Below are 25,043 nucleotides of genomic sequence, written 5' to 3' on the forward strand. Positions count from 1 at the left end.
CTGATAAACTTCCCCACCTGTTGCTATGTGGTAACTATGATCTGTTATTACAATGTGCTGCTGCCAAATGACAAAAGCTTCTCTTCAACAAGTGACCACAGAATATGTGTGTGTGTTTCTTCTTCCAGATACTGTGCTGAACTGTGACCCCAAACACAAGTAAAATAATTGTCCTTTCTTGCCCATGTGACCTATATTAATATTTAAAAAGATGAAGTATTGTAGCAAATGAAGGTTTACAGCTGTGTATACATTGAATAGTTCTGGTGGAAGCCGGTGCATGACTAGGAAGGGCAAACTTCAAAATCAGTACATCCTCTACAGGGCACTTTTAGAGAAGTTAATTCATCTGCTTGTTTTATTGCATTTATTTAGCTCCTGACCTGCAAGGCAGAAAAGCTCTTTCCTGAGTCACTAAAATAGGTTTACCCCTTTCAGGTTGGTTGTATAGTCACCTTGATCTACCAAGTCCCTTCATCGTTTCCCCCATAGCTCATGCTTTAGTCTTTGGGTGTGGAGGAAGCCTCAGTGTGATGAGCTGCAGGGAAATGCTCCTTGTATAGTTCAGAGTTCCCAGTTGGCTGGGAAGATGCCATTTTCACTGCTCTGCATGGCTTGCTCTTTACTTCCTGTCAAGGAGCTTGAGCTCAGTGCCCGATTATGAACAAACCTGGCCACAGGGAAAAAAGGATTCTGCCTTAGGTTGCAGGTGTTGAAATCGGCTTTCCCAGGCTGCATCCAGGACAGTCAATTCAGAGGTGTTTCCTACAAAGTTCAGCAGAAGGTGGCACCCTCTCTTTGGGGCTGGCCACTTTGGGTGGTGCCTCCAGCCTCTGCCCAGGACACCTTAAGTAAGTGCTCAGCATAGGGAGCACTTCCCTAGATGTCCTTGGGAGGAGAGATAGGGCCATCCAAATCAGTGCTTGATCAGCTTAGAAAGAAAGGGGTGGCTGGAGCAGGGAAAAAGAGAAGTGCAAAGACTGTGCTCTGAGCATCCATCTTTTGCTTCAGCGCAGCAGACTCAGCATCTGTCAGACACCCTGTCATTTGGACCCTCACCAAGACCACCAACATTTTTTTAACTATTCTTTTTTATAGCTGAAAGTAGTTGAAGTAGCTACATAAATCCCACAGCCCTGAGGGAATGGCTGTAGAGTCTCCCTGGGCAAAACAAGCAGGAGAAATATTACTTCATCAACAAAATAGTAAGGATACGTTTTGAATCCACACATCATGAGCTAATTACCAGATGGGATGAGTGCTGCAAAAGAAACAGCTCAGATGATAGATAAACATCAAAAAGGATGATTCAGGCAGACATCTGAAATGCATTTTGTCTCCTCTCTCATGCAAATGACCTTCAGTCATTTTGTTTTGCTTCTCTGTACCTTTTGCTCTGTTAGGTTTCCTCAGTTTTTTAACAGTGTCTCCTTTTTCACAGTGGGAGTACAACAGTGCCATTTCAAAGGAGAACCTTTGCTCCGTCTCTCCTGGTGCCTTGTGCTAGTGCAGGAGTGGGAGCCTGCCAATGCAGGGAGTGCTTGGAGCTGTAGCTGGGCTGAAACCACTGGGGAGGAGGCTGTGCTCACTGATGCTGGGAGCTTTGCAGCCGAGCCCTGGCAGCGGTGAACTCGCACAGATTTTTAAGGGGCAGTGAATGGGACCCGAGAGCTGGCACACGTCAGACTTGCTGACAAGGGACAAGAGCTCAGCACTAAAAGCCACATTATTCTCATTAGGCACAAGAAAGAGAATGAGCAGAACCAAGCCTGACAATTTTTGTCCTCTACATGCCACATTGAAGCAGATTTAAGTATTAGACTGTTTATTTGGCCAGGAACACAACTGGTAGAAGCATTCCTTGCGTTTTTGTCTCATCTAAATATTTATTCCTTTATATGCTTGTTTTCTGTTTTGTTTATTTTTGATTTTTCTCTTTTTTTCCTTTCCCTTTGAATAACAAGGCCAAAGCAGTTTCATTTGTATTTCAGCTCATCTCCTAAGGTCATCAGCAGTGAGTGCCACACTTGTGCTGAGCAGATGGTGAGTTATGGACTAAGAATCAAAACAAATGAAAGCACCTTTGCGTATCCCATTTGCCTCTTTGCAGGCCAGGTAACATGGTGTTTTATCACACTTAAGAGTATCTGGAGCTCCTCCTTGTTTTGTAACATACTTTGAGGGAGTGTATTTTGGACCTTTAAAAGGTATCTTTAGAAGGGTAGCATCCTTGCCCTTTGAAAAAGAGTAAAGTACCATTAAATTTTTGTCCTAACCTTCCATGTGCTTCCTTTTGAAACTCAATGATCTTTATATTTGGCCTTCTCTTTTCTCCCTCTGACCCCACCTCTCCAGCATTGGTTAAAACAGGGGGAATTTTATAGCTGGATGCATATGTAGTTAATACACTGCCTTGACCTCCAAAGTTTAGCCTCTGCTAAACTTTGTATTATGTATTTAGAGATGTCAGCTGAAACAGTTCATTAATATTTTACTGCATTACCTCACTCTGGCTGCCACACATTAAAAATGTGCTTTCCCTGAACGTTTGTTACGGGAGTCTGATGGTCACATCGTCATGAATCTGTGTCTGCTGGCAGCTCCCCCTTCCGCCCCAGCGCAGCCTGCAGGAGGCAGCGGCTTGAAAAATTAATGAGAGCTAATGCTGCAGTCCTGTGTGACTGAAAAACAAAACACACATATGCACACATACGTGCACCCACATGCGCAGATGCTCAGTGTCCCTGTGTTTGATGTACACACTGCTGCTACTTGAACATCCGAGAGTAGATGCTAAAATTGCGTAGCAGGCATTAGGTGTCATCCAGCAAAGTAGCACAGCTGGGCTGCCTCAGGCCCTGTGAAGGTGTTACATTCCTCACGGTAAGACCAGATTCCCTCGGAAAAATCCCATCCCATCAAAGCTTTTGAGGGAGGTTTGTTGTTGCACCCATAGCACTGAGAGGTTTATGCTAGCGGATCCTCATGCATTCAGTTGTGGTACCCCGTATCTAGTGGTGCTGAAGGTGATGAGAAAGGAGCAGGAGAAGGAAATGAAAGGACTACATGTGGTGTTACGAGTAAGGGGAAGCAGGAAGAGATGGTCATAATAATCTAAGCTCCGTGTGTGACATATCTCCTTTTAGATAACCAACCCTGGCTTGGGCTCATGATCTGGTTAGTTCAGAGCCTGGCCAAGGACAGGGTTGGGATTTTCATTTCCTGCATTTTGCTGGTCATAAGCATATAGGTTATTTCTGCATATTGATGAGGGAGAACATGGTGAATAATCCCCCAGTTATTCTTGACAGAGGAAAGTCTGCAGGTACCCTGGTCAGTCATTGTCCAACTAGATAACTAGTCTTTTCCATAGCAAAAGATTCTTTTTATTAGAATTCTGTTTTAATAACAGCTCTAAATTGCAGTCAGTGCAACTGGCCTTAGAAGGTGCCTCTCAGGCCAGGAGAGACAAGGAGAGGTGTTTGGTGACCACTTGCATGGTTTTCTATTTATGCAGCACATAGAATCATAGAATCACAGAATCCTTTAGATTGGGAAAAGCCTTTCAGATCAAGTCCAGCAGTTAACCTAGCACTGCCAAGTCCAGCACTAAGCCATGCACATGACTTCTAAATACCTTCTGGGGGGATATTCATGTGTAAGCACACAGATTTCTAAATAGAGCTGTGGAAAACAAACTGCAGCTGAACACTGCTTCTCCTCCTGTTATCTGAAGTTACGTCAGGACCATTGATGGGCCTAACAAGGAAGGGGCTGGGAAGGAAAACCAGGTTTCTTTTATTCCCTGTGGTCTGGGGGAACAAATGCTGGTGGTGATTCTGCTATGTTGCAGTAAGAGGAAAAAAGTAAACAGATTAGGGGTTTTGTTTTGCCTCTTTGAATGGCTAAACGACTGGCCAATATAAATGTGAATTTTAGATACACAACAATTTAATCCATGTCTTGGGAACGCAGGCTTAGTCTGCCTGGAGAAGCCTGCCTAGCCATTACTCCTACCATGAATTCAATCCTATTCCTCCATTCCTTGAGAAAAACCTTTTGGTAAATGAAGGTGGTTATTCTTTGGTTGGGTTTGCTTCGTGTTTGTTTGTTTGTTTTTTCATTTGGTTTGGTTTTTTGGGGCAGGATTTTTTCCAGTGAAAATCAGATGCCTACATGTTTCATATGGATATCCCTGCTCTGCCTTGCCTATTAAAGCAGTGTTGCACAGGTGAGCTGGACAGGAATAAATGGCCTAGACCCCGGGTTCAACAACAGGGATCACTGAGGGAAGTGCAGGGTGATGCTCACCACTGCCACACGGTTGCTATAAGAACTGTTGTAACCAAAACACGATTTCCACAACGTAGTGGAAAAATGGAAGCTTAGCGCTGTGAGTGAGTCAATGCTGTCAAGCATGAGGCTACAGAAAACTGGGTCATCTTCAATTTAGTGTTTGAAGCAGCAGGAACCACCTGGCTTCTCTAGAAGAGGGTCAGGATGAGAATGTGTTTTCTGTCAGCGCGGTGCTGACGACCGTGATGGTCTTTCACCCTTCTGGCTAATGAGTGCTGCCTCCTACAGAAAAATAAAAAAAGTATCACCTCACCTTTTACCACACCAGAAAATTAGGTTAAAAAAAAAAAACACATCAAAAAACCTAAGCAAAAAACCAGCAGCTGCCTCAGTTTAAAAAGTAAATTTCTGTGGGAAAGTGAAGTGAGGAAACAGAAAGCAGTGTTCAGCTCCAGGTCTAAAGGAAGCTGGAGAGGGACTTTTTATAGGAGCAAAGAGTGACAGGAGAAGAGGGAATGGCTTTAAGCAGAAAGAGGGTAGATTTATATTAGATATTAAGAAGAAGTTCTTCTGTGTGAGGGTGGTGAAGCCCTGGCACAGGTTGCCCAGAGAGGCTGTGGCTGCTCCATCCCTGGCAGTGTTCAAGGCCAGGTCAGATGAGGCTTTGAGCAACCTGGTCTAGTGGAAGTTGTCCCTGCCCATGGCAGGGAGGTTGGAACTGGATGATCTTAAGGTCCCTTCCAACCCAAACCATTCTATGATTCTCCCCTGGCCACTGAGCTGTGTGCCTTTTTCCTATACAGGAGTGAAACTGAGGCAGAAACTGCCGAGGAGTCCATTTTCAGGTAGTGTAGTTCAAGAGAGAATGGTAATTGGGAACAGATATGATTTTTTTTTTATTGCTGACATGGAAGAACATAACAGGATAATAGAACTGTTTAGCTAGAAGGGACCTATAGCGATAATCTAGTCTGTGTGACCAATTCAGGGCTCATCAAGTTAAAGCAAGCATGTTATTAAGGGCATTGACCAAATGCCTCTTAAACACTGACAGCCTTGGGGTCTTGACCACCTCTCCAGGAGGCCTGTTCCAGGGTTTGACACCGTCTTGGTAAAGAAATGCTTCCTAATGTCCAGTCTAAACCTTCCCTGGCACAGCTTTGGAAAAGCTTTGGAAACACTAAAATATCAAGTAGTCCTGTAAGGAAAGTAAAGCTGCTGATGTTTATATAAAAAAATGTTTTTTATTTTAAGGCTGTTTCCTCTTTTCTTACCTAGACTTACTCCATTGGAGAGCTGCTCCTGTACTGAACAAACCAGGAATAAGTCCTAAAACCTGGGAAAATATAATCACAAGGATCTGGGCTTTTTTTAAATTCTGACCTGGCAACTTTCTAAAAGGACATTTAATCCCATCCGTCCAATTCAGGTTATATTATCACCTTTGAGCCACAATTTCTTGATTACAAGAGTGGAAGAGGGAAATCAGAACCTTTCCCTGGCACTGCTCAGCTCTGACAAACTGGACACAGGGGCTTATTAAAGTATGTCTGTAGGCACAAGTATTTCTGTATAACTATACTGTTGCCTTGGACCCAATGACTTTATTCTGCCATTTTGGAGGCGGTTGTTACAGCAGCCAGTACACTGTCATTGGTAAGATACAGTGTCTCTGGAAGAATCCCAGTACTATGCCATAATTCAGGTTGTAAGGGAACTCGGGAGGCTTCAGGGCAAACCCGCCTTGCAAAGCATGGCCAGTTACAACAGGTTGCTCAAGGCCTGTCCAGTTTGATTACCCTCATGGTGAAAACAATTTTCTTTATATTTAATCAGACTCTCCCTTGTTGCAACTTGTGTTTGTTGCCTCTTGATTTATTGTGCAGCTCTGCAGAGCTTGGCTCCACCTTTTCTGTACCTTGCCATTAAGTAGCTGCAGATAGCGGTACGCTCTCCCCTTGGACTTCTTTTTGCAAGCTGAACAAGTCCAGTTCCCTCAGCCCCTTCTCACACACCGTGTTCTCCAGCCCTCTGCAAGACTCAGACCAGTGTGTCCTTGTCTTTCTTTCACTGTAGCCCCCAAACCTGTATGTAGTTCTCCAGGTGTGGTCTCAGAAGTGCTGAATAGAGAGGACTAAAAAATTCCCTTACTTCCAGCTGTGCTTTTGTAAATGCAGCCCAGTATGGTGTTGGTTTTCTTTGCCTCAAGGGCACACTGCTGATGTATGTGCAACTCCCAAGCCCCAGCCCTGGCTCTTTTGCTGTAAAGCTGTTCCCTAGCCACCCACCTAGTCCGAATTGCTGTATGAGGTTGGACTGCCTCAGATGCAGGACACTGCATTTGTCTTGGTTGAATTTCATTAAGTACATGGCAGCTCATTTCTCCAGCACCTTGAAGTTGACCCTGAAAGACATTCCTGCCCTCCCTGTAACAACTGCCCAGCCCAGGTGCCAGGAGGGCAGCTGACGTAACGTTATCACAAACCAGCCCCAGGCCCAGATTTGGTGTGGTCCACAAACTTGCTGAAAGTGCACTGTCATGTCCTTCAGGTTGTTAGCAAAGACACCAGATGGTACTGGGCCCAATATTGATTCCCTGAAGTATGCCACCAGAAACTGGCTGCCAGTTTGACTTTATCTGGACAGTTGGACTCAAAGGATGGCCATCAGCAGCACAGTCTACCTGTGTAGTTACTTAGCTATCCAGTCCATGGCGCCAATTTGACTATAGGTTGTGTTAAAAAAATAAATTAAAAAAAACCAACAGAAGAATCCTTTTATTGTCAAAGTTTGGTCAATCATGAAAGCAAGAGCAGCACATTTCTGCGAAGCCCAAGTAACTGTACAGCTCATTCTGCAGACAGGTTGTTCTCACCAGAAAGGAAGTTAAAGAGAAGGAACCAGGAAGGGAGCCAGGACCAACTATGGCCAGCATGTTTCTGCTGGCTGGTACCTTTTGAAACACATTACACCCTTCACACTTCTCCTTCCAGTGCTGCTTTCCTTAAAATCACTGAACACCCAGGTGAGGATCCATCTAACCAAAAAGGACATTTTAGCATCCCTGTTGGATCCTGTATGTTTTGATTTTGACTTACAGGTCCTATGGAAGAAATGGAGCAAAACTCTCCACTGAGGAATGCTGCCTGGCTGTATGAGCAGCCACCTTTCCATTACACTTTGGAGGAAATCAGGTTGTCTTCTAGTGAGTTCCAGTCACCAAATGATTTTATTGTTACAATATGATTAAGCAATTTTTATTTTGTGCACTTCATGGTGCTCAAAATGTTAGTTTTCACAGTATAGAATGGATGTGACAGCATTTGTCATGGAAGCACTCAGCAGAGTATGTTGCAACTTTGTTTAATTGTCCCGTTTGATGAAGTTCTTCAGTAAGATGTGCCAGTAAATTATGTATTAGTTTTTTTCCGGTGATTAACTAATCATTCATATAATAAATAGCATCTAACTACAAGAAAGAGATTTATTTGTCACAGAGTTAGAAGAATATCAGACTTTTCCCATTTCATGTAAAAAGGCAGAGGAAAAAATACTTCTAAAATGACTTTGCAACATGTGCTTTATTTTAAGTCATTACTGAATCAAAACTACACAGTATACCCTTTTAACATACCCTACCCACTCAATTTTTTTCTCAATAATTTTTTAACATGGAATGAAACCTACATTGCAATTGTAAATTTTCATGCTACAATGTTCTCTAATGAGCCATTTGTCTCACTAATAATAGCAATTTAAGAAAAAGGCCATTTTTCAAGCTCGTATGTATGTTTATATTTGGGAACTTAAAAAAACCCCGTCTCGGATGTAAAAATGTGACTTAGAATATGTAAACATTTTTGTATACCTGAAACACTGGAAGAAGAATATCAGCTAACAGCAAAACAACGGTTGCCTTAAATCATCGAAATGGGAAAAAGCATGTCATGGGGAGCAGAGAGAAGCACACACTATTCAGTCTTTACAGGGTTACAAGAAATGAAGTAGCTCCTTAGGTCATTGAATTCACTTTCTTTTCTCACCTAATGGAAAGCAGTAACTTTGAAGAGAATGGCCCAGCAGAACACCCCAATAATTCACCATAATTATTCTAGCCATTAGTTAACCTTGACAAAGTGTCAAGTTTCAGTTGCTTTTTTTTTTCCTGAGAAAAGTCATTGATGTTTGGTTGAAATGTCTTCTGTGGCTGTACAAATAAAATAAGGCATTCAAAGAGATTGTTATTGTTTTCTTTTTGCTAACAGAGGCTTGTCCACAGTGTCCTTTGTACATCAAAACCTCTGATTTCTACAAATGGGTATGGCTAGAATGTCTTCAGTTCCCACTGCGGCTCTGGGTCTTGGGTGTCCTGAAGGCTAGTCAGCGTCCCATTACTGTAGCTTGAAAGTCAGTGATGTACAACAGCATATTGCACAATCCAATCTGTATGGCTCCAGAAAGGGTTAAGAAGGTACACTGGAGTCACCTGTGGGTTCACTCCTTTCTTTTCTCTTTAAGTTGTAATGATTGTCTGGAAAATTAAATTAGCCAGACAAAGATGCAAACTTTTTGCTGATTAAATTACAAAGCAGTCCCCAGATTGTAGAGGAGTGGCACATTAAAAACAACAAATCATCCAACCTTCTTCACTGTTGATCCTTAATTTGAAAGGCAGCATAGATTCCTAAGGCCGTAGCTTCCAGGACTCCTTCAGTGAAAAATCATTGCTACCTAACTATAAAAGGCTTAGCTCTTAAGAGAATATTGTGCTTTTTTTTTTGAATTTTTCACCTTTAAAATTCAGATGAAATCAACTTGATTCGCAGTGTGACACCAGAGATCAATTAGTTTTTTCCCTAGTCCACTTGATCATAGTCTCTGGTGAGCGATACAGGAATATTAGTTTGGCATACAGGTCTTCTTCTAGTTCCAGTTCTCCAGTCTCTCGCACTAAGAAAATGTCAGTACACAACTTTAAGATTCGGTCTACGTTGGGCAGCTCCTCAAACATGATGGAGTGAGAGATCCCACTGAAAAATTCACGGACAAACTTTCCTATCACCAGGACAACTGAGGCATATAGTCCCATGATGCTGAAAAGAAAGAAAGGAAAGAGTTCAAATCATGACTTGAACAAGGTCAGCCAAGTGTGAGGAAGCTCATCTAATGGCTAAGTGTAGACTGTCAGCTGAGTGAACCATAATTTCTAATTAGGATCTTGTTTCTGTTGTGCTGCAAGATTAAGGACAATAAGGTCTCTTCAAATACCACAGAAATCTGGGAATACAAATAGCTGAGGCTGCTGACTTGAATGGTTTAACCCCAGTAACTGATGGTCTCATGTCCTGTCTGCTACAGCTTGGAAGTCAGGAAAGCTGATAACTGTTGGCTGCTAAAGTCAAATTATCTGTCAGGTTTCATATATAATATTTTTTGTTATTAAAGTGTGGAACTGTGGCAGACTATGTTGACTTGTCCTCCCCTGATAATCCTCCTATGAGGAGTTCTCCAAAATCATGCCAGAAGGGCATTATCTCCTGGGAAGGCACACTCTTTTGCCTTTCTCTGTCTGTGGAGATGTACTTCATAACTGTTTCACACCCAGAGTCCTGGCTACAAGACTGGTAAGGTCACTAAAACTGGGCAGACCTTGGGCAGAACTCGGCCTGTAGCTAAGCTAACATATTTTGCATGACTTCAGTAAGAAATTAGTGCAAAGGGTGCTTCTGCCTTTTTTCCCACTGTAGATCAGGTCATTCCTTACAAATATGAATCTTTCTATAGATAACATTAACAGACCTCTTTTCAAAATGTCACGTTCAAACACTACAACAACAAAAAAGAAATAAATAACCCCTCCAAACCAGCAAATAAGGTCACCTCTCTATCTATCTCATCTTATTTTAATTTTACGTAAATATTCCTTCTTACCCATAACCAGCCAAGAATCCAAGGCTTGGTGGACTGACTTTATCACTGAATATGAAGAGTTCAAGACTCTCTTCAGATGTTTTGTATCTTTTTCCAAGCTGATTCAAAACCCACCACTCACGAACGCCCTCATCAGACACATTTTTGACCAAGGAAACTGTAATGTTTTCCCATCTGCAGTCTATTGAAAAAAAAATATGTTAATATATATACCAAGAATTGCAAAAGTCAAAATGTTTTGAGTCAGATACTTCAAACATCTGCGTGATAAAATGACTAAGCAACATCAAAGGTTCATTATAATTCTTCTAAAATCCATTTTACATTATTCCTGTAAAAAAGTATAATATCTAGACTTCTATGGTTTTCCTTCTGCAAATCTCATCTGAATGTCCATTAAAAAACCAAACAGTTTAGTAGCACGTTCATTTTCTTATGGACAAGTGTAAAATCATCTCAAAGAATGACTGGTAATCAGCATGTCTGCACTTAAGGCCTAAAAAGACACATTTAACTTGGAGGAACAGTGGTCAGCTTCTGTATGTCAAACTACTACCGTAAATCATTTATGTCTTGGCATAAAAGACGTTATTCTCTCATATCAAGAAAAGCACACATACTATCCTATTATGCAGTGCTGTGTTTTTGACTTTTGGCCTGGGAACAGCGCTGATAACACCGATGTTTTTAGTTGCTGCTCAGTAATGTTTACTCTGACCAAAGACTTTGTGAGTCTCATGCTCTGCCAGGGAGGAGGGGAAGCCAGGAGGAAGCAGAGACAGGACACCTGACCCAAACTGACCACAGAGGTATTCCATACCACAGCACGTCATGCCAACTATATGGACTGGTGGCAGTTACCCAGAAGGGTTGAGATCACTGCTCGGGTTGGGCTGGGTATTGGTCAGTGGGTGGTGAGCGGTTGTATTCTCAGCCCTTGTTATTTCCCTTATCATTATCATTATTGGTGGTAGCAGTAGTGGTTTGTGTTATACCTTAGTTACTGGACTGTTCTTATCTCAACCCGTGGGAGTTACATTCTTTAAGTTCTCTTCCCCATCCCTCTGGGAGCAGGGGGAGGAAGGGGGCGGGGGAGTGAGCGAGGGCTGCGTGGCTGAGTTGCTGACTGGGCTTAAACCATGACAATACTGATCACACAGACAGGAGGTGAACTCTGGAGCTCCTGATTTCTTGAGGAATCTCAAGTTAAGAGCTCTTTAGGACAGGACCTGACCAGCGACAATGAAGCACTCTTATTGCTACTCACAGAGGTAGGTTCAGCCTCAAGAATTATTTTTCCTAATTAATTTAATCATGTTGACAGAACCTTGAACAGTAATGTACTACACAGTAATGTACTACATAGTACTACTGCACCTGAGCACCAAATTTAACCTCTGTTGAGCAAACTCTTCTTAGAGAAAGACTTGTACCTACTCTTCCTAGCCAATGGGTTTTTCACATGCATGCGCTCTGTAGTAGAATTCCGAAATGCAATGATCTATGTAAACTGGATTCTCTGTAGCCAATAAAGAAGGAATAGCTAACAAACAAACAAAGAAATCATTTAGTGGCATTATTTAAGCTGAGGAGCTACATTTGCAGACATGAAGTAGTAATGACTGTGGTAAGGTAGCATGGAGATGCAGAGAAGTGAAACTCTTCATCACTTAGAAAACAAAAGAGAGAAATTCCTGAAAGCAGACTTGAAGGAAAGGAGCTGCACTTCATCTCTAAGACTTCTTCCTGTTAACTACAAAGCTAAAATACATCCAGATGCATTTTCTGCCTTATACTGTATTACCTCATCTCTCCCCATGCTTTCCGGCACCTAGTAGAAACTATTATGAGTGCATTTCAGACTGAGGCGCCCCGTAACATAGAATCATAGAATGGTTAGGGTTGGAAAGGACCTTAAGATCATCTCATTCCAACCCTCCTGCCAGGGGGAAGGACACCTCACACTAAACCATCCCAGTGAATGTGCAACTGTGAGTGCTGTGTTGCACTTCCTTCAACCATAGGCTGTTTTCTGTGGTCTGGACACATACCTGTCAATAGCTGCTTTATGGGTTTTGCCAGAGAATCACTAGGAGCTTTGATGTAGTATGGGTACACTGTCTCTAATGTTCTGGAAAAAATGAGAAAGCAAATATTTCATATTTTTATAACTCTAAAATAATTTAGAAATACCTAACAAACAGGGCTATACACAGTTCCCAGTAATTCTTGGCTTAAGCTATGATTTTATAGTGTTCAGATGTCACATCTGAAAGTTAGCTGGATTTATTAACTATGTTGTGTCAGTACTTCAGCAGGGAGCTCCATCCATAACGTCGCCATTCACAAGTCATGAATCCCACGCACCTGGGGCATGCGTTTACAAGGAATGTAGTCTTTACATTTTGTTCCCTTTTAAGACAAAGCTGCTTTTATAGTCAGCTATATAAGCAGCAAAAAGAAAGGGAACACATCACCAGTAGTAAACAAGCTAGAAAAATATGTAGGTAGAGAAATATGTGGTGAAAACAGTTATTACTTCAGAATTGCAAAATGTTTTGATAAAAACACCTGAATAGAGGTGAGAGAATTTTTTGCTGGATTCTTTCAATGGGAAGTATTTTCAGTTTGTAGGAGGATTTCAAACTTAAAGGTGTTTGTGTAAGTTAAATCATATTAAGTGGGAATTAATTACCAGCATCCAGATAGAGACATTTCATTAAAAGCAGAGATACCGTTATAACTTTTTCCTCAAATGACTGAAAAATTCTAGGGAAGGGGAGCTTTCAGGGAAGCCCTGTGACAATTTGCTAAATTGCATACACCAGGCTGAGGAAAACAGGTCATCAATTTAAAATCCCTCCTGATCACTCCAGCAGGCCCAAAGATAGGTAAGAGCTCTGCAGCCAATTTGAGATGGTGGCAGGAAGCTCCCTGCTGAAGGTGTCAAATGGCTACTAGCTGCCACAAGCATCTGTCCTTTACAACAAAGTAAAAAAAGCTTAAATCAACAATATTACTGATTGGAACACAGGCAAGTGCAGGTGTATCTGCTTGCCTCCTGCAAAGAGAATTATCAGTTAATTATCTCTTCCCACAAAAGAGCAAAATCCAACCTCCTTGGCACTACATCACCTTAGGAAGTATTCCCATATCCTCACACAGCAAAGTAAAAGCATAAAATATTTGTTTAAATGCAATGATCAGTCTGCAGAAAAATAGCTGTGCACCAAAAAGACAAATCTCACTTCCACCTACTAACAGATGCGAACCTCTGAGGGTTTTCACTATCCCAGTTGGCCTCAGCATTAACTTTTCAACTCTTGTGGCCACAAATCAGATCAGGTAGCCTTGAGGGATGATGTTGGCTTAGCAGTATTTAGAGACTACAGCTGTAAAGTAACCCCCAGTGAGCAGGCGGAAAAGGAAGAGCCAGATTCCTTTCAAATCTGAAGGGAGGCACCACTGCTGTTAATGCTATAAAGCTACATTGATAGAATAATGTTTGATATTCATATGAAGAGCATGCTCTTTCTGCCTTGCAAATTTCCATTACAGGAAAAGATCTGATGTCAGAAACGACTGCAGATGTTACCCTTTGACTGCAGTGATTTAACGCTTCCTTGCCAATATAATACTATTTAAGAATAACAATGAGAAATACAGTCTGGATGGTTATTTCGAACAAAGATATCATCAATAAAACATCCTCAGATCAAGTTGAACTAAAGTAACTAAAAAGAGAGTTTAGATGTGAATATACTGTACTGAAATTGTGCTTATGCAATAAAGAAACGTAACTAATAGCTTCACCATGCTTGTTGGTGATATTCCAAAGTTCATGGTCTTCTCAGCCTATATTTATCATAGGGAATAAGCTTTTACCTTGAATGTTACTATTATGTGTCTTCAGTGTTGTTGGCCTCTGTGAACAAGGCTCCAAAGTTATTAGAGGTTGACAGATGGGCAGACAAATGATATAGTTGCAGAAGCCTGACCTCCTTAGGAAATTAGGTTTAATAAGGGAAGGCTTGCATATGAATAGCCAAAGAAAATAACTTACACCTTTTCCAGTTGCTGTCCAGACATCATTGTAGCAATATCTCTTCTGGTGTTCTCTGGTAGGACAAAGGTAAGTTTATCTGATGCTATTTCAGCTTTGGCACCAAGGGTGAGATTTCTGTTTTAAGTAAAAGGGAAGACACATTGTTAACCTACAATGAGAACATAACCTAAACACGTGCTGGCTGAATGCTAGAGCTAGTTGTCCAGATAGTCTAACAGTACTGACCCTGTCTATTCCAGTCTTTGCTAAAGGAAGCATCATAGTATCTGTACCTGAGATGGTGCATTTCCCCACAGAGGATACATAGCATCCTCAAAGGTGTATTTTTCTAACTGAAAACGCTTCCTATGCTTTTATTACAGGAAAATGATGACCGACAAAAAGAATTTTGTTCAGTATGTCAGTTGAAACAGAATGGGAAAGGGAGCGTGCGTGCTCTGACTTTAGGCAACAGGACTGTGTGTTACCACACATTCTGTGCCAGAGCAGGTAAGGTTGCTGCAGTAAGCTACAGCTTCCCACAACCCCACCTCAGCCTTGTGCCGTACCCTGCTGTTGGGATGCAGCAGTTTGGTGAGGGATGAAGCTCTGGCTGCAGAGCCCTGGCAGATGATGTGTGAAGGTGCTGTGTGAGTGACAAGAAAGGCTCATCTTAGAGTTACTTCTTGTCTCCTGGCCTAGATGAAAGACAGAAGTTTCTCTTTATGGAGAAAAAGTGGAAGGTCACTGTGGTAAGTCTTTACCACTTTCAGTCATTTATGGTCATAATATAATCCACAGGATATAATTTGAGGGTGAAAAAGGTCTTTTTCAACTGGTGTATGAATGTTTGTAGTTATGCTCAGAAATGATGGAGTGATGTAATACACTAGCTAATACTGTAGGCTTCCAGGAAAATAAGGAGGGTCAAATAAAGTTGAATTAAGGGTACAGATTCCTTAGAAGACTGGTTTTGACTGTGGAAAGACTGATCCAACATGTTCAGAGCTCCCACAGAGATTCAGATGACCTCCTTCTTGTGCACAGACTTGCTGAGGATTGCTGTAACAATCCAGCATCTACTTCTAACAAAACAGGTAGATACTATGGCTGCAAAGGTATTTCATTTCCATGGAGTGATGACTTAACTCCAGTTTAATACAGGATCCTATCCGGCAGACATGAGTCAACAAACTACCTCGGTGACTGGGTATCTTCTAGCCTGCATGCAACTGTCTTATGTTCTAGGCTGTCTCTATCAAAAACGTCATTGTAAAGTAATAGTTCTCCAAGGCCGAAGGAACCACAAGTAAACAGGCAAAGGTCTCAACAACATGGATCTGCGCCATTGTTATGGTACTTGCGTATATGTGTATTTTTAAAAAATAGTTTGTGTGAGTTCCAGACTCTCTTAGTAAGAGGACCAAGCACTTTTGTTTGTATTTCCTTACTGTTTTTCTGCCTTAACTAGGTCTAAGTATTCAGTTCCCATAAATGCTAGCAAGGTTGCTGTTTGGGGCAGTTTATTTAACATCTCTATCTGAAACTGGCTAGAATATTCTTACTTTTCCTTCCCTCCCCTCAAGTCCCATTGAAAACTCCACCCTGCCTTTTAAATAATGTACTTGGATGTTGCTTTGCTTCTCTTTTTATTTTTTGAGAACTGCAGGCAACAATTTTTTCCTGGGGAGCAAAGGTCACTTCTCTGTGTCTCTCTCTCTCCCACTTCCAGTTTTTTTTTTGCTCTGCCGTACAACAGAATTTACTGAAAAAATAAGTAAAAAGTGCAGCGTGGAACTGTTCTTCTGAGCAAATGCTTAGCAAGTAATCTATCAACCTCATAACAGCCATGCTAATTACCTTTGAATGCTCCATGAAAGAACTACAGTGAACTCAGCTGAAAAATCCAGCAGTCCCTGTATCATTTTCTCTCTACTGGGAGGGCTGATGGTCCATAAAGAGTTTGAATTTCCCTCTAAATCTGCAAGAGTTATATCTTCTTTTCCATAGCCCTCTAGAAACTGCAAAGCAGCCTGTAGGTGCAGAAGAGGAAAAGAAAATTTAAGCGCGGTGATATTCAAAAGACACAGACCCACATCTCCCAGTCAGGCAGGATTGTAGCTGATTAATTGTAAATGCAGTGGTTTGCACTGATTATTTTCCTCAGGTACCACCTGGGGCTTTAGATGGGAAGGGGATAAAAAAAAGTATAGCCAAGCTAAGAAGGTGAAATAAAAATGGCCCTGCTCTTTGAAGAATGATGGCCACGCAGTCCAAAGGGAGTCTGAAAGTTCATCACGTAACCTCTGTACAGTCCATCTAAATTTAAGTTAAAATTTAACTGTCTTTCATTAAGCATCTTTCTGCATAGAAAGATAGCTGCGAAGGATAAGGTGACTTGAAACTAACAACTTCAGAAGTGGATCAAGATTACACTATTGTTGCTATAATATGGGCTATTTGCTAGGATCTAATATAAAAAAAAAAATTAATTCTTGAATAGGTTAGAAGCAAGTTCTTCTTTTAAAGTTATATCTGACCAAATCCCAGTTACTTTATTAATGCAACAGCTTCTACTAATTACTAGTCCTTTTCCTGTAGAAACTTGTGATAACTTTGAGCATGTTGCACCATGAAATAGCGAGACTATGTTCAAATATTTATGTCTTGAGACTCTGATGTCAAAACTTTCCATGTGATAGACAGTCTTTTGACTTCACCACATCTCACTGGGAGGTGAAAATTGTGTGTGCAACAGGAAGGAGCACTGGGCTTAAGAGACCCAACACTCTTGTCCCTACAGCATGTTTGTTTTGGCAATACACAAACAGCAACATGTCTACTGAAGGTTTGTGTCATTTAAAGGAGAGGTTTTTATTCAACCGACAGAACAACTACTGTCTTCCATGACTTTTTGCAAAGATGTCTCAATTAACAGTAACTTGTCTCACCATAGTTCAGCCCTGTCCTGACAAATGATCTGTCTGAACCTTTACTCATGCAAATCCTCTTTATGGAAACATCTTCCAGATGATGGCATCACTGCTGACCACTTAAAACTACATAAACAAAACTCACAAAAGGCCTCCATTTCCTCCAATTGGAAACATGCATGGATTTTTAAGTAATGAGGTATTGTACATTTCACTTACAGTGTTACCCCTATAGCTTCCCAGAAACGCATTGAAACCAGTCTGATTCAAATCCTTGAGCTGACTCTGTTGAGCACTCATTGTAAAAATAGGCTGGAAAACAAAAGAACATAGACTTATCACAGTTACTTCACATTAGCTGCTACATACACAGTATACAGCATCCTGTGCATCACAGTCCAAGACTATTATGGCACTCAATTCAACAGGAGAAGGTTATGATCTTATTCCACTGAGAAGCAAACTATGTCCAATTATCTTACATTTACCATGTGGACCTGTAGGCAGTTATTTGAGTGTACCTTATATAGGATAATTTATGCAGATTCCCCTGCCAGTAGGTTCTAGTTTCAACTTGCAGATGAAGGTAATATTTTACATCAGTGATAAACTAACATGTTTTAAATGCAAAAGGGATCATTTGTTGGAGCTTGAGTTCAATTCACTGAAGAGAATAAGAAGTAGCACAAGGAAATGCAGAGCAAAAGCAGAGTTTGCTTTTAGTCTTTCTTCTTTTTTACCTGATAACCTCCTAGAGTTATTGTGATTGATACATCTAGAGGCTTGTTGGTGATGCCTGCAACAGATTTGATTAAAGACATGAAGAGCAGTGGGAACCAGACAATACAAATCAGCAAGACGATAATCATGCCACCCATTCCATACTTCACAACTTTCTTTTTCTTCTGGCCTCTTGGTTGGGGATATCTCTGCAAAAGCAAACAGCAACATGGTAATGTCTCTTCTATCAGAGGTACACTTGGTATGATTTGATGGGTAAATGTACAATGATCTTAAGGCTTCTGATCTTCTGTGGTAATTTGCTATCCATTGCCTCGCAGGTTATTTTGAGATTTTTAGCCAAACCCGCACAGATGCTGCATTTCTGGTGACAACAGTCAAAAGTGCCAAATGAACCCAGCCAAGTGGGTGTCTGGTGTGAAAAATATTGTAAACCTTTGTGATTTTGGTTCTTCACAGCCCTAAAGAAGGGAAAAATTGAGTACGGTAATTGGAATATTTTGTCTGAATGAGTGCAAGCATGAACTCACAGGAACCAAACATAAAATAGCAGCAGCAACAGTGACACAACAATCGATTCAAAAAAACTGGGAATTGGGAGTGACCCAATTTCTTTATTTGGCCTTCCAAGTTTTATCTCGAAGGTCCTTAAGGCAGAATTCCTCTCATAGAGCTTGAAAAGCTGCAAACTGTATTTCAGGGGAAAAAAAAACAATTGTTTGCCAGCAACTGACATGCACAATCAGTCGGATTGTCTGATATTGCACTACCTCCACATTTGCTTCGCACTTCACATACAGTATTCATAAGAGTTGTTCACAGACTTGATACTCTGTTTCTAGGGAATCCCGCACCAACTGCAATTAAATAATGTTTAAAGTTTTGTTGCTCTTCCTAAACTCTTCACACTGCTGATGTAACATCCTTCCTTTTCTTAGCTTCTGAGACCAAAAGCGACATTGCTTTAATCCTTCTCTTTTCAAAGCAGATCACATGGAATGTGTTCTGCCTTGTCCCTCCATCTGCTATTGGCATCATGATTGCCTACTTTAAGAGCTTCACTATCCACAAAATCCTGCCTTACCATCACTGTAATTTATTTTGGTGCATTCTATTATAAGATTTAACTGTACAGTGTTTTAGGATCCTGTCTTTCACACCTTGCATACTGCATGTGCAAAATAAATATGCACTGTATTGCACTGAACCTCAAAGACATGCCAGGAATCTGGCTTTCAGGAAGTCATTCTTGCTTTACAACATGAATCCATAACCCCTAGGAGAATATTAAATTTGTAATACAATGCTGTATTTAAAACAAATTAGTTACTTTTCAAAAGCAGTATATCAAATCATTTGTCTTGCAATACTGAGTGCTGTTTTCATTAAAATATATCAAGATCAGCAGGGGTACATAAATATATTTGTCTGTTTAAGATCAGTTCAGACACCTTTAATGATGTTACAGAACAGCTCAGAGGGCCTCTAGCAGTCAAAGTGCTTAGGCATATCACTCAATGTGAGGACAGAGAATCAAAGTACCTTAAACAACAATCATGAAATCAGGGGCAGTTATTTTGCTACATGGCACTAGCACACACAGGCTAGGTTAGATGTGGAAATCTTCCCATATCAGATATATGCTATATATAATGCAGAATGATCCTTTTGCAGTGTAAAAAAATGCAATGAGGTGGACAAAGTAGAACTGGATTATTATTCCTCTGACTTCTGAAGCCTCTGATGACATTGCACTCATGACAAAAATGGAATTCATACAGAAAAAGCCCATATGCAAGATTTGTGTGCATAGCAGCTCTGAGTTAATCTAACTGACATACTTGGAAAATAATTGCCATTAAGAGACAGGATTATAATAAAAGAAGAAATACGTCAGTAACACTTAAAAATTCAGCTGTTTCATTGCAGACATACAGTTTCTAGCTGGCTGGGTCACTCTTAAAAGAATGCCTAATTTCTTTTTCAAACTGGCAAAATAAGCAAGCATATGGTTGCAATCTCTGTAGTGGTTATAAGGAATTCAGAATTTGCAAGTATAATTTGAACTGAAGTTTACATGATTTACAGAGACTGAAATTTCAGTCAGACAAATGGTGGGTTTATCTGGCCTGCAGTTCAGTCCTGGGCTCTCCCGAGATAAAGGAGCCAGCTGAGTTCCCTCTGCGATCACATTGAACCAGTTGTCCCTGGGACCTACACTGTGGAGGCACAAGCTCTGTATTCTACTGACCTTTCTCTTCAGCTAGTTTCCCTGCTACTGAAGGTTACTCATTTAGTTGTTATGGTCAAAGTGAGCCTGTGTGAACACCGGGACTTTGAACCCGGTCTTGAAGGTCAGGCATGCAATTAAGCTAGCAGGCGTGGGCTTGTGTAGTTCATGTTAATGGTGGAAAAATCAGCTATTCACAAAAGAGAAGCCATTTGAAATTTCACTTGTGGTGACTGCCAGCTAACATAAAGTACCCAATAGCCTGAATATTTCTGAACATAAACACCAGGTGTGTCTTCTAACAAACCGTCTTTGTGGTGGATTTCCCAATTGTTCAGGGACTCATGATTATTTCTCTTCATTTCTGCATGGGGGAGAGAAGGCCTGGATCACTCATATGGGGCTTCCTTACTTTTTCTGACTCTCGCCAACACTTCAGGATGAATATATGAGCATAGATGTCTTCAACACAGATCCAGCTGGAAAGACTGAGCGTGGTATCAGTCCAAACCCAGTCCATTACTGCTCTCAGCTCAGTCAAAAATGGAACCAGGCGGAACCTAAAGAATGAGCAGATAACTCGTCAGAAATGGGGGGATCACATTAAACAATCACAGTGCGTACATGACAAGAGGGAGAATTAAGCCAATGTTAAAGGACAGTTTAATGGAAGATTTGCAGACACAAATACAGTCATATCCTGAGACTGCACAGCTAGTACGGGGGGGTGCCTTTTTGCCATAGCTCATGTTCCTCTAGATCTCTTTGTCAGGCCATAAACACACTTTTGCATCATTACACCCAGTAATTGTGATTAAGCCATTGATGGAATAGCACAAGAGAGACTTTCTTGTATCCCCAAATTCCTCTGACCAGGAAGTGGAGTAGAGGAACATCCTTTCCACAGGATGGTGGGAATTTGTTTTATACTTCCTTATATCAAGTGGTGCTTGGCTTTTCTGCAGGAGGTGGGTGGTCATTAGCTGCATGTGGAACTGGGCTTTATGACTCCTGAATAAGCAGCAGCATAAGGTGGGCTAACAGGAAACCGACATGCATACAGTAGCTCTTCAAAGCGCATCGTTCCCTTTACCAGTCCCACACTTTTCTGCTTGGCCAGGTCACAAAGAGTATTTGTTTCATATGAAGAAAGCTTTCCTCTGTAACTTTTCCTACTGGAATGCAACAGGCCCATACTGCAAATACTGAGAAAAGGCTAAAATTATTCCAACTTTTCTGTGAAATATGTATATGCTTTGAACTGGCTTAATGACAACATCACAGCATAAGTGGAGGGTGGGATATGCCTCCTTAAAACCACCTTTTCCTCTGAGGTGACACTGTGCCTATTACTTGCACTAACTCTCCTAACTCCTGAAGTTTTAACGTGCAGCACTTCTCAAGAGATGATACGCTAAGTAAACATTTTTTGATGTGTATCTTTTATTTCTCATGTGTATTGTCTTTCACTTTATCCCTCTCACCTGCTGAGGTACAGCCTGTCGACCTGCTCCAAAGATCAATTTGGGATTTGATCCCTTGCTACCTTTTAGGACTGCAAAGCAAATAACATTACCTGTTTACAAGAACAATATGTACCCCCATCTGTGTTCACAGAGAGATTTCTTAGAAGTGTTAAAAATGTCTCTTCCATAGGGGCCTGAATGGCTAACTGGTACGTCAGGCTTCCGGATTCAGAGTGGGAGACTGAGTTTTCTGAAATTTGCATTCCTGAAATTGATTTTTTTGTGTGTGTGGGCTATAGAGGACACAGGGCATGTACAGAGTGTGCTGTGCAAAACCTAATGTCTCATTTCCAGCAGCCTGTGAAGAGAAGTCATGAATAACCACAACATCTCATGATAACAGATCCTTATTTCACAAAAGAAAGAGGGTGATAGGTTTAGACTTACCCTTGAAATAAGAACAGGTTTACATAGTTGTAACTTTTTGTGAGGAAGTTGCCAAGAACACGAGTTGGATATCCGCAGCGTATCTGATATGCTGATAAGCCAAAATAAACACATTTCACAAAATACCAGAGCTGGGCAACTGTGTTCTGGCTAAATTTCCTGTAATGGAAAAGATAGATAAAGGAAAATTATGAGTTTTGTATCTGTGTATGACCAGATTAGCTTGAAATGTTTTGTGCTCCTGGCAGTTCCCCTTTCCTAAGATCCTGTGAGAAGCCCTTTCTTTCCGACCCTGCTGTGCAGGGTTAAAACAGTACTTGAAAAGACACTGGATGAGAAAGTCTATAAACAGCATCTGTTGTCACCTCAGGGTCACAGGGGAGGGACTGGGAATAGGCTTCCTGAAGAGTGTAGGCTCTGGGGCAGTGCCCTCTCGCTCTGGATGCTAGGGATGTCTTGCTGCCCAACTTAGGCCAGTTTGCCCTCAGCCCCCGTAACAGTGCATCCTGCTGTGAGCCCTGGGTAGATACTGCTTCTCTTGGCTTTTCAGAGGGCTGACATTTGGACTGAATCTAGGCAGCTTTAATGGGTACTTGTGTTCTCAGGGGCACCTCCAAGGCCATGAACTCATACAGGAATTTAAGTTGCTGTGATTTCTGAAGATCATCTTTTTCACCCTCTTCTGCTTGAATCAGGTCTAATGGCACCAAATTGTTAGGGACCTGCCCAGTTGAGTTTTGAGCACCTCTGAAGATGGAGATCCTACACTCTGTCTGGGCAGCCTGCTCCAGTGTTCGACTACCATCATTGTGAAAAGATTTTTCATCATATCTAACTGGAATTTGCCCCTTTTTGTTTTCCCCACTGTGTGGCCTCTTCTCCTATCTGAAAAGAGCTTAGCTCCTTCTCAGTGCCCTCTTAATAGGTAGCTGAAGACAGCTCTTCACTCTCTTTTCCAAACTTAACTAACCCTCTTCCCTCAGCCTCTCCTAACATATCATGTGCTCTATTGCTCTGACCACCTTGATGAATATGTGCCACTTCTCAATGCAGTTCAGTAGCATGGTGGGACTGCAGGAGATGCCTCATGGTGGATCTGTGAGCCAGTCATGATCCAATATTTTCAATTAGTTCCTGCAGGATTATTTTCATTAGTCAATTTGCAAGGGCTTCTAAGAGTCAGCCTGACTTAGAGGATACAGATGGTTTCAGATGCAGATTTGAGATTAAAAAATTGAAATAAATTGTATAAAAGCACAGAAAATGTAAAAACAATTTTATTGTCTTTCAAGTGACCAAATCAAGCCAAAAGTTTCACATCAATGCACAGTAGATAGGAGATCCACTTGAAAAATGCATTTTTGTTTTACAAGTTGGGCAAAATAACTACTGCACTGAGGAAAAAGAAAACATTTGTTTTGAGAGGAAATGAAACCTTTCAGTCTTTCTTTACACCACACACCTATTTTGTTTTTTTTTCCCAATAAAATAACTTGACTGTTAATGAAGAATAATGTGCCCAGGTGACACACTCATTTCAATGGAGTGATGTAAATACTTCAAGGCAATTTAAAATTGTAAATAAGAGGGGAGTTAGCACTAAAGAGGGAACCTTAACACCTCTGCAGTGCAGACTGAGGTGATAACTGCCCTGAGCCATGCAATGAGAAATGTTAGATTTGAGGGTGAACCTGATCAGGCATGTGATACAAGACTTCATGCAGCAGGTGGCTACCTCCACTTCACCTCTAGAGCCATGTGGCAGGAGCAGGGGAGGAGAACTTTTGCTCTTCAGAAGAGGCATTGGTTTTAGACATTCCTCAGTGTAAGGAGATTTAAATCCACAGTTCACACATTCCAGGAAAGTGGTAAATTATAAATTACGCTGAGAGAGACATTTTCTACTCACTCTTCTAAGCCAGCATGCAGCAGTCTTGGGAATGGGGAACAGAATCAGAAGCCAATATTGTCTCAGCTGAGTACTCTAATCACTCAGTTACAGGCAAGTTCTCTTTCACCTGCTTGCATTTTGGCCTAAATTGAGAATATTTCTGTACATACTTTATATAATTAATTCTTCCTTAAACTTATGTTGGCAACAGTTACTGCTGTGGACAGGCACTCCAACATTTTGCTTAGGAACGAGACCAAGAAGAATTCTGTTTGTGATTCCAAAGCTTAGCTATAACCATCCCAGATTTAAATACAAACAACTGGTAGAACATCAGTATTCAACCTGTATTGTCTGATTATAAGGGTTGTACCTTTCTGTCACTCCAGGCAAGATAAAGAACATCCAGAAATGTATTCCAAAAACAAGGATGACCTGGAAGATGACCTTTCCCATGACAGTCTTTTTGAGGTACAGTGCTCGATCTACCACCATGGTACCAAACTGAATCAGCACCATCACCAAAAATGCCTCTGGGACCTGGTCCTCTGATAATGAAGAGGTGATATCTGCTGCTGCAGAGTGTTTCTGAAAAAGAAAACATAACAGAGTGGTCGAGGAAGGAGGACACTCATATGATACTTAGCATCTACAGCATGTAAATCCAACTGAGGATTTGCAGATAGACACCTTTGTGACATACCCCAAAAGCCCAAAATCCAAACACAATGATGATGAAGTCCACTGTATCTGCGAGGAACATCAGCACATAAACATCAGTCACTGCACTGTAGTCTGGATGAATAAGATTGTAGAAGAACTGTCTGATGGGCACATAAACCTGGAGAGTCCTAAACCAACATAGACCGAAAAGTGATTTAACAACACTGTAACTTGCACTGAAGAAAAGAATGGCTGGGTGTGATATGACTAATGTTTCTAAAGATAACCAAGATCTACTCTGCTAGCTTTCACAGGGCTTTGCAGACACCAGTCCTTTGTTCTGATTGCTTCTAAACCACTGTATTAGCACTTGTTCAGTAGAAATACGCATAGCCTACCA

General features: G+C 41.2%; 1 protein-coding gene across 1 annotated transcript in view; it reads right to left on the reverse strand.

Moving 5' to 3' along the window:
- Nucleotides 1–7,057: 7,057 nt before the first annotated feature.
- Nucleotides 7,058–25,043, reverse strand: part of PIEZO2 (piezo type mechanosensitive ion channel component 2) — a 295,675-nt gene continuing 277,689 nt past the window's right edge. The window contains exons 46-56 of the mRNA XM_061448817.1: nucleotides 24,684–24,831; nucleotides 24,354–24,568; nucleotides 22,090–22,248; nucleotides 20,589–20,736; nucleotides 17,946–18,134; nucleotides 17,425–17,517; nucleotides 16,133–16,305; nucleotides 14,291–14,407; nucleotides 12,279–12,358; nucleotides 10,228–10,408; nucleotides 7,058–9,389 (exon numbers count right to left, since the gene is read on the reverse strand). Coding sequence (XP_061304801.1) covers nucleotides 9,137–9,389; nucleotides 10,228–10,408; nucleotides 12,279–12,358; nucleotides 14,291–14,407; nucleotides 16,133–16,305; nucleotides 17,425–17,517; nucleotides 17,946–18,134; nucleotides 20,589–20,736; nucleotides 22,090–22,248; nucleotides 24,354–24,568; nucleotides 24,684–24,831 — 1,756 coding nt within the window. The 3' untranslated portion in view covers nucleotides 7,058–9,136. The remainder of the gene's footprint in view (nucleotides 9,390–10,227; nucleotides 10,409–12,278; nucleotides 12,359–14,290; nucleotides 14,408–16,132; nucleotides 16,306–17,424; nucleotides 17,518–17,945; nucleotides 18,135–20,588; nucleotides 20,737–22,089; nucleotides 22,249–24,353; nucleotides 24,569–24,683; nucleotides 24,832–25,043) is intronic.

This window comes from Pezoporus flaviventris, unplaced genomic scaffold (assembly GCF_033815535.1).
Source record: "Pezoporus flaviventris isolate CSIRO_AGI_PZ_B2104156 unplaced genomic scaffold, CSIRO_AGI_Pfla_v1 ptg000007l, whole genome shotgun sequence".
NCBI lineage: Eukaryota > Metazoa > Chordata > Aves > Psittaciformes > Psittacidae > Pezoporus > Pezoporus flaviventris.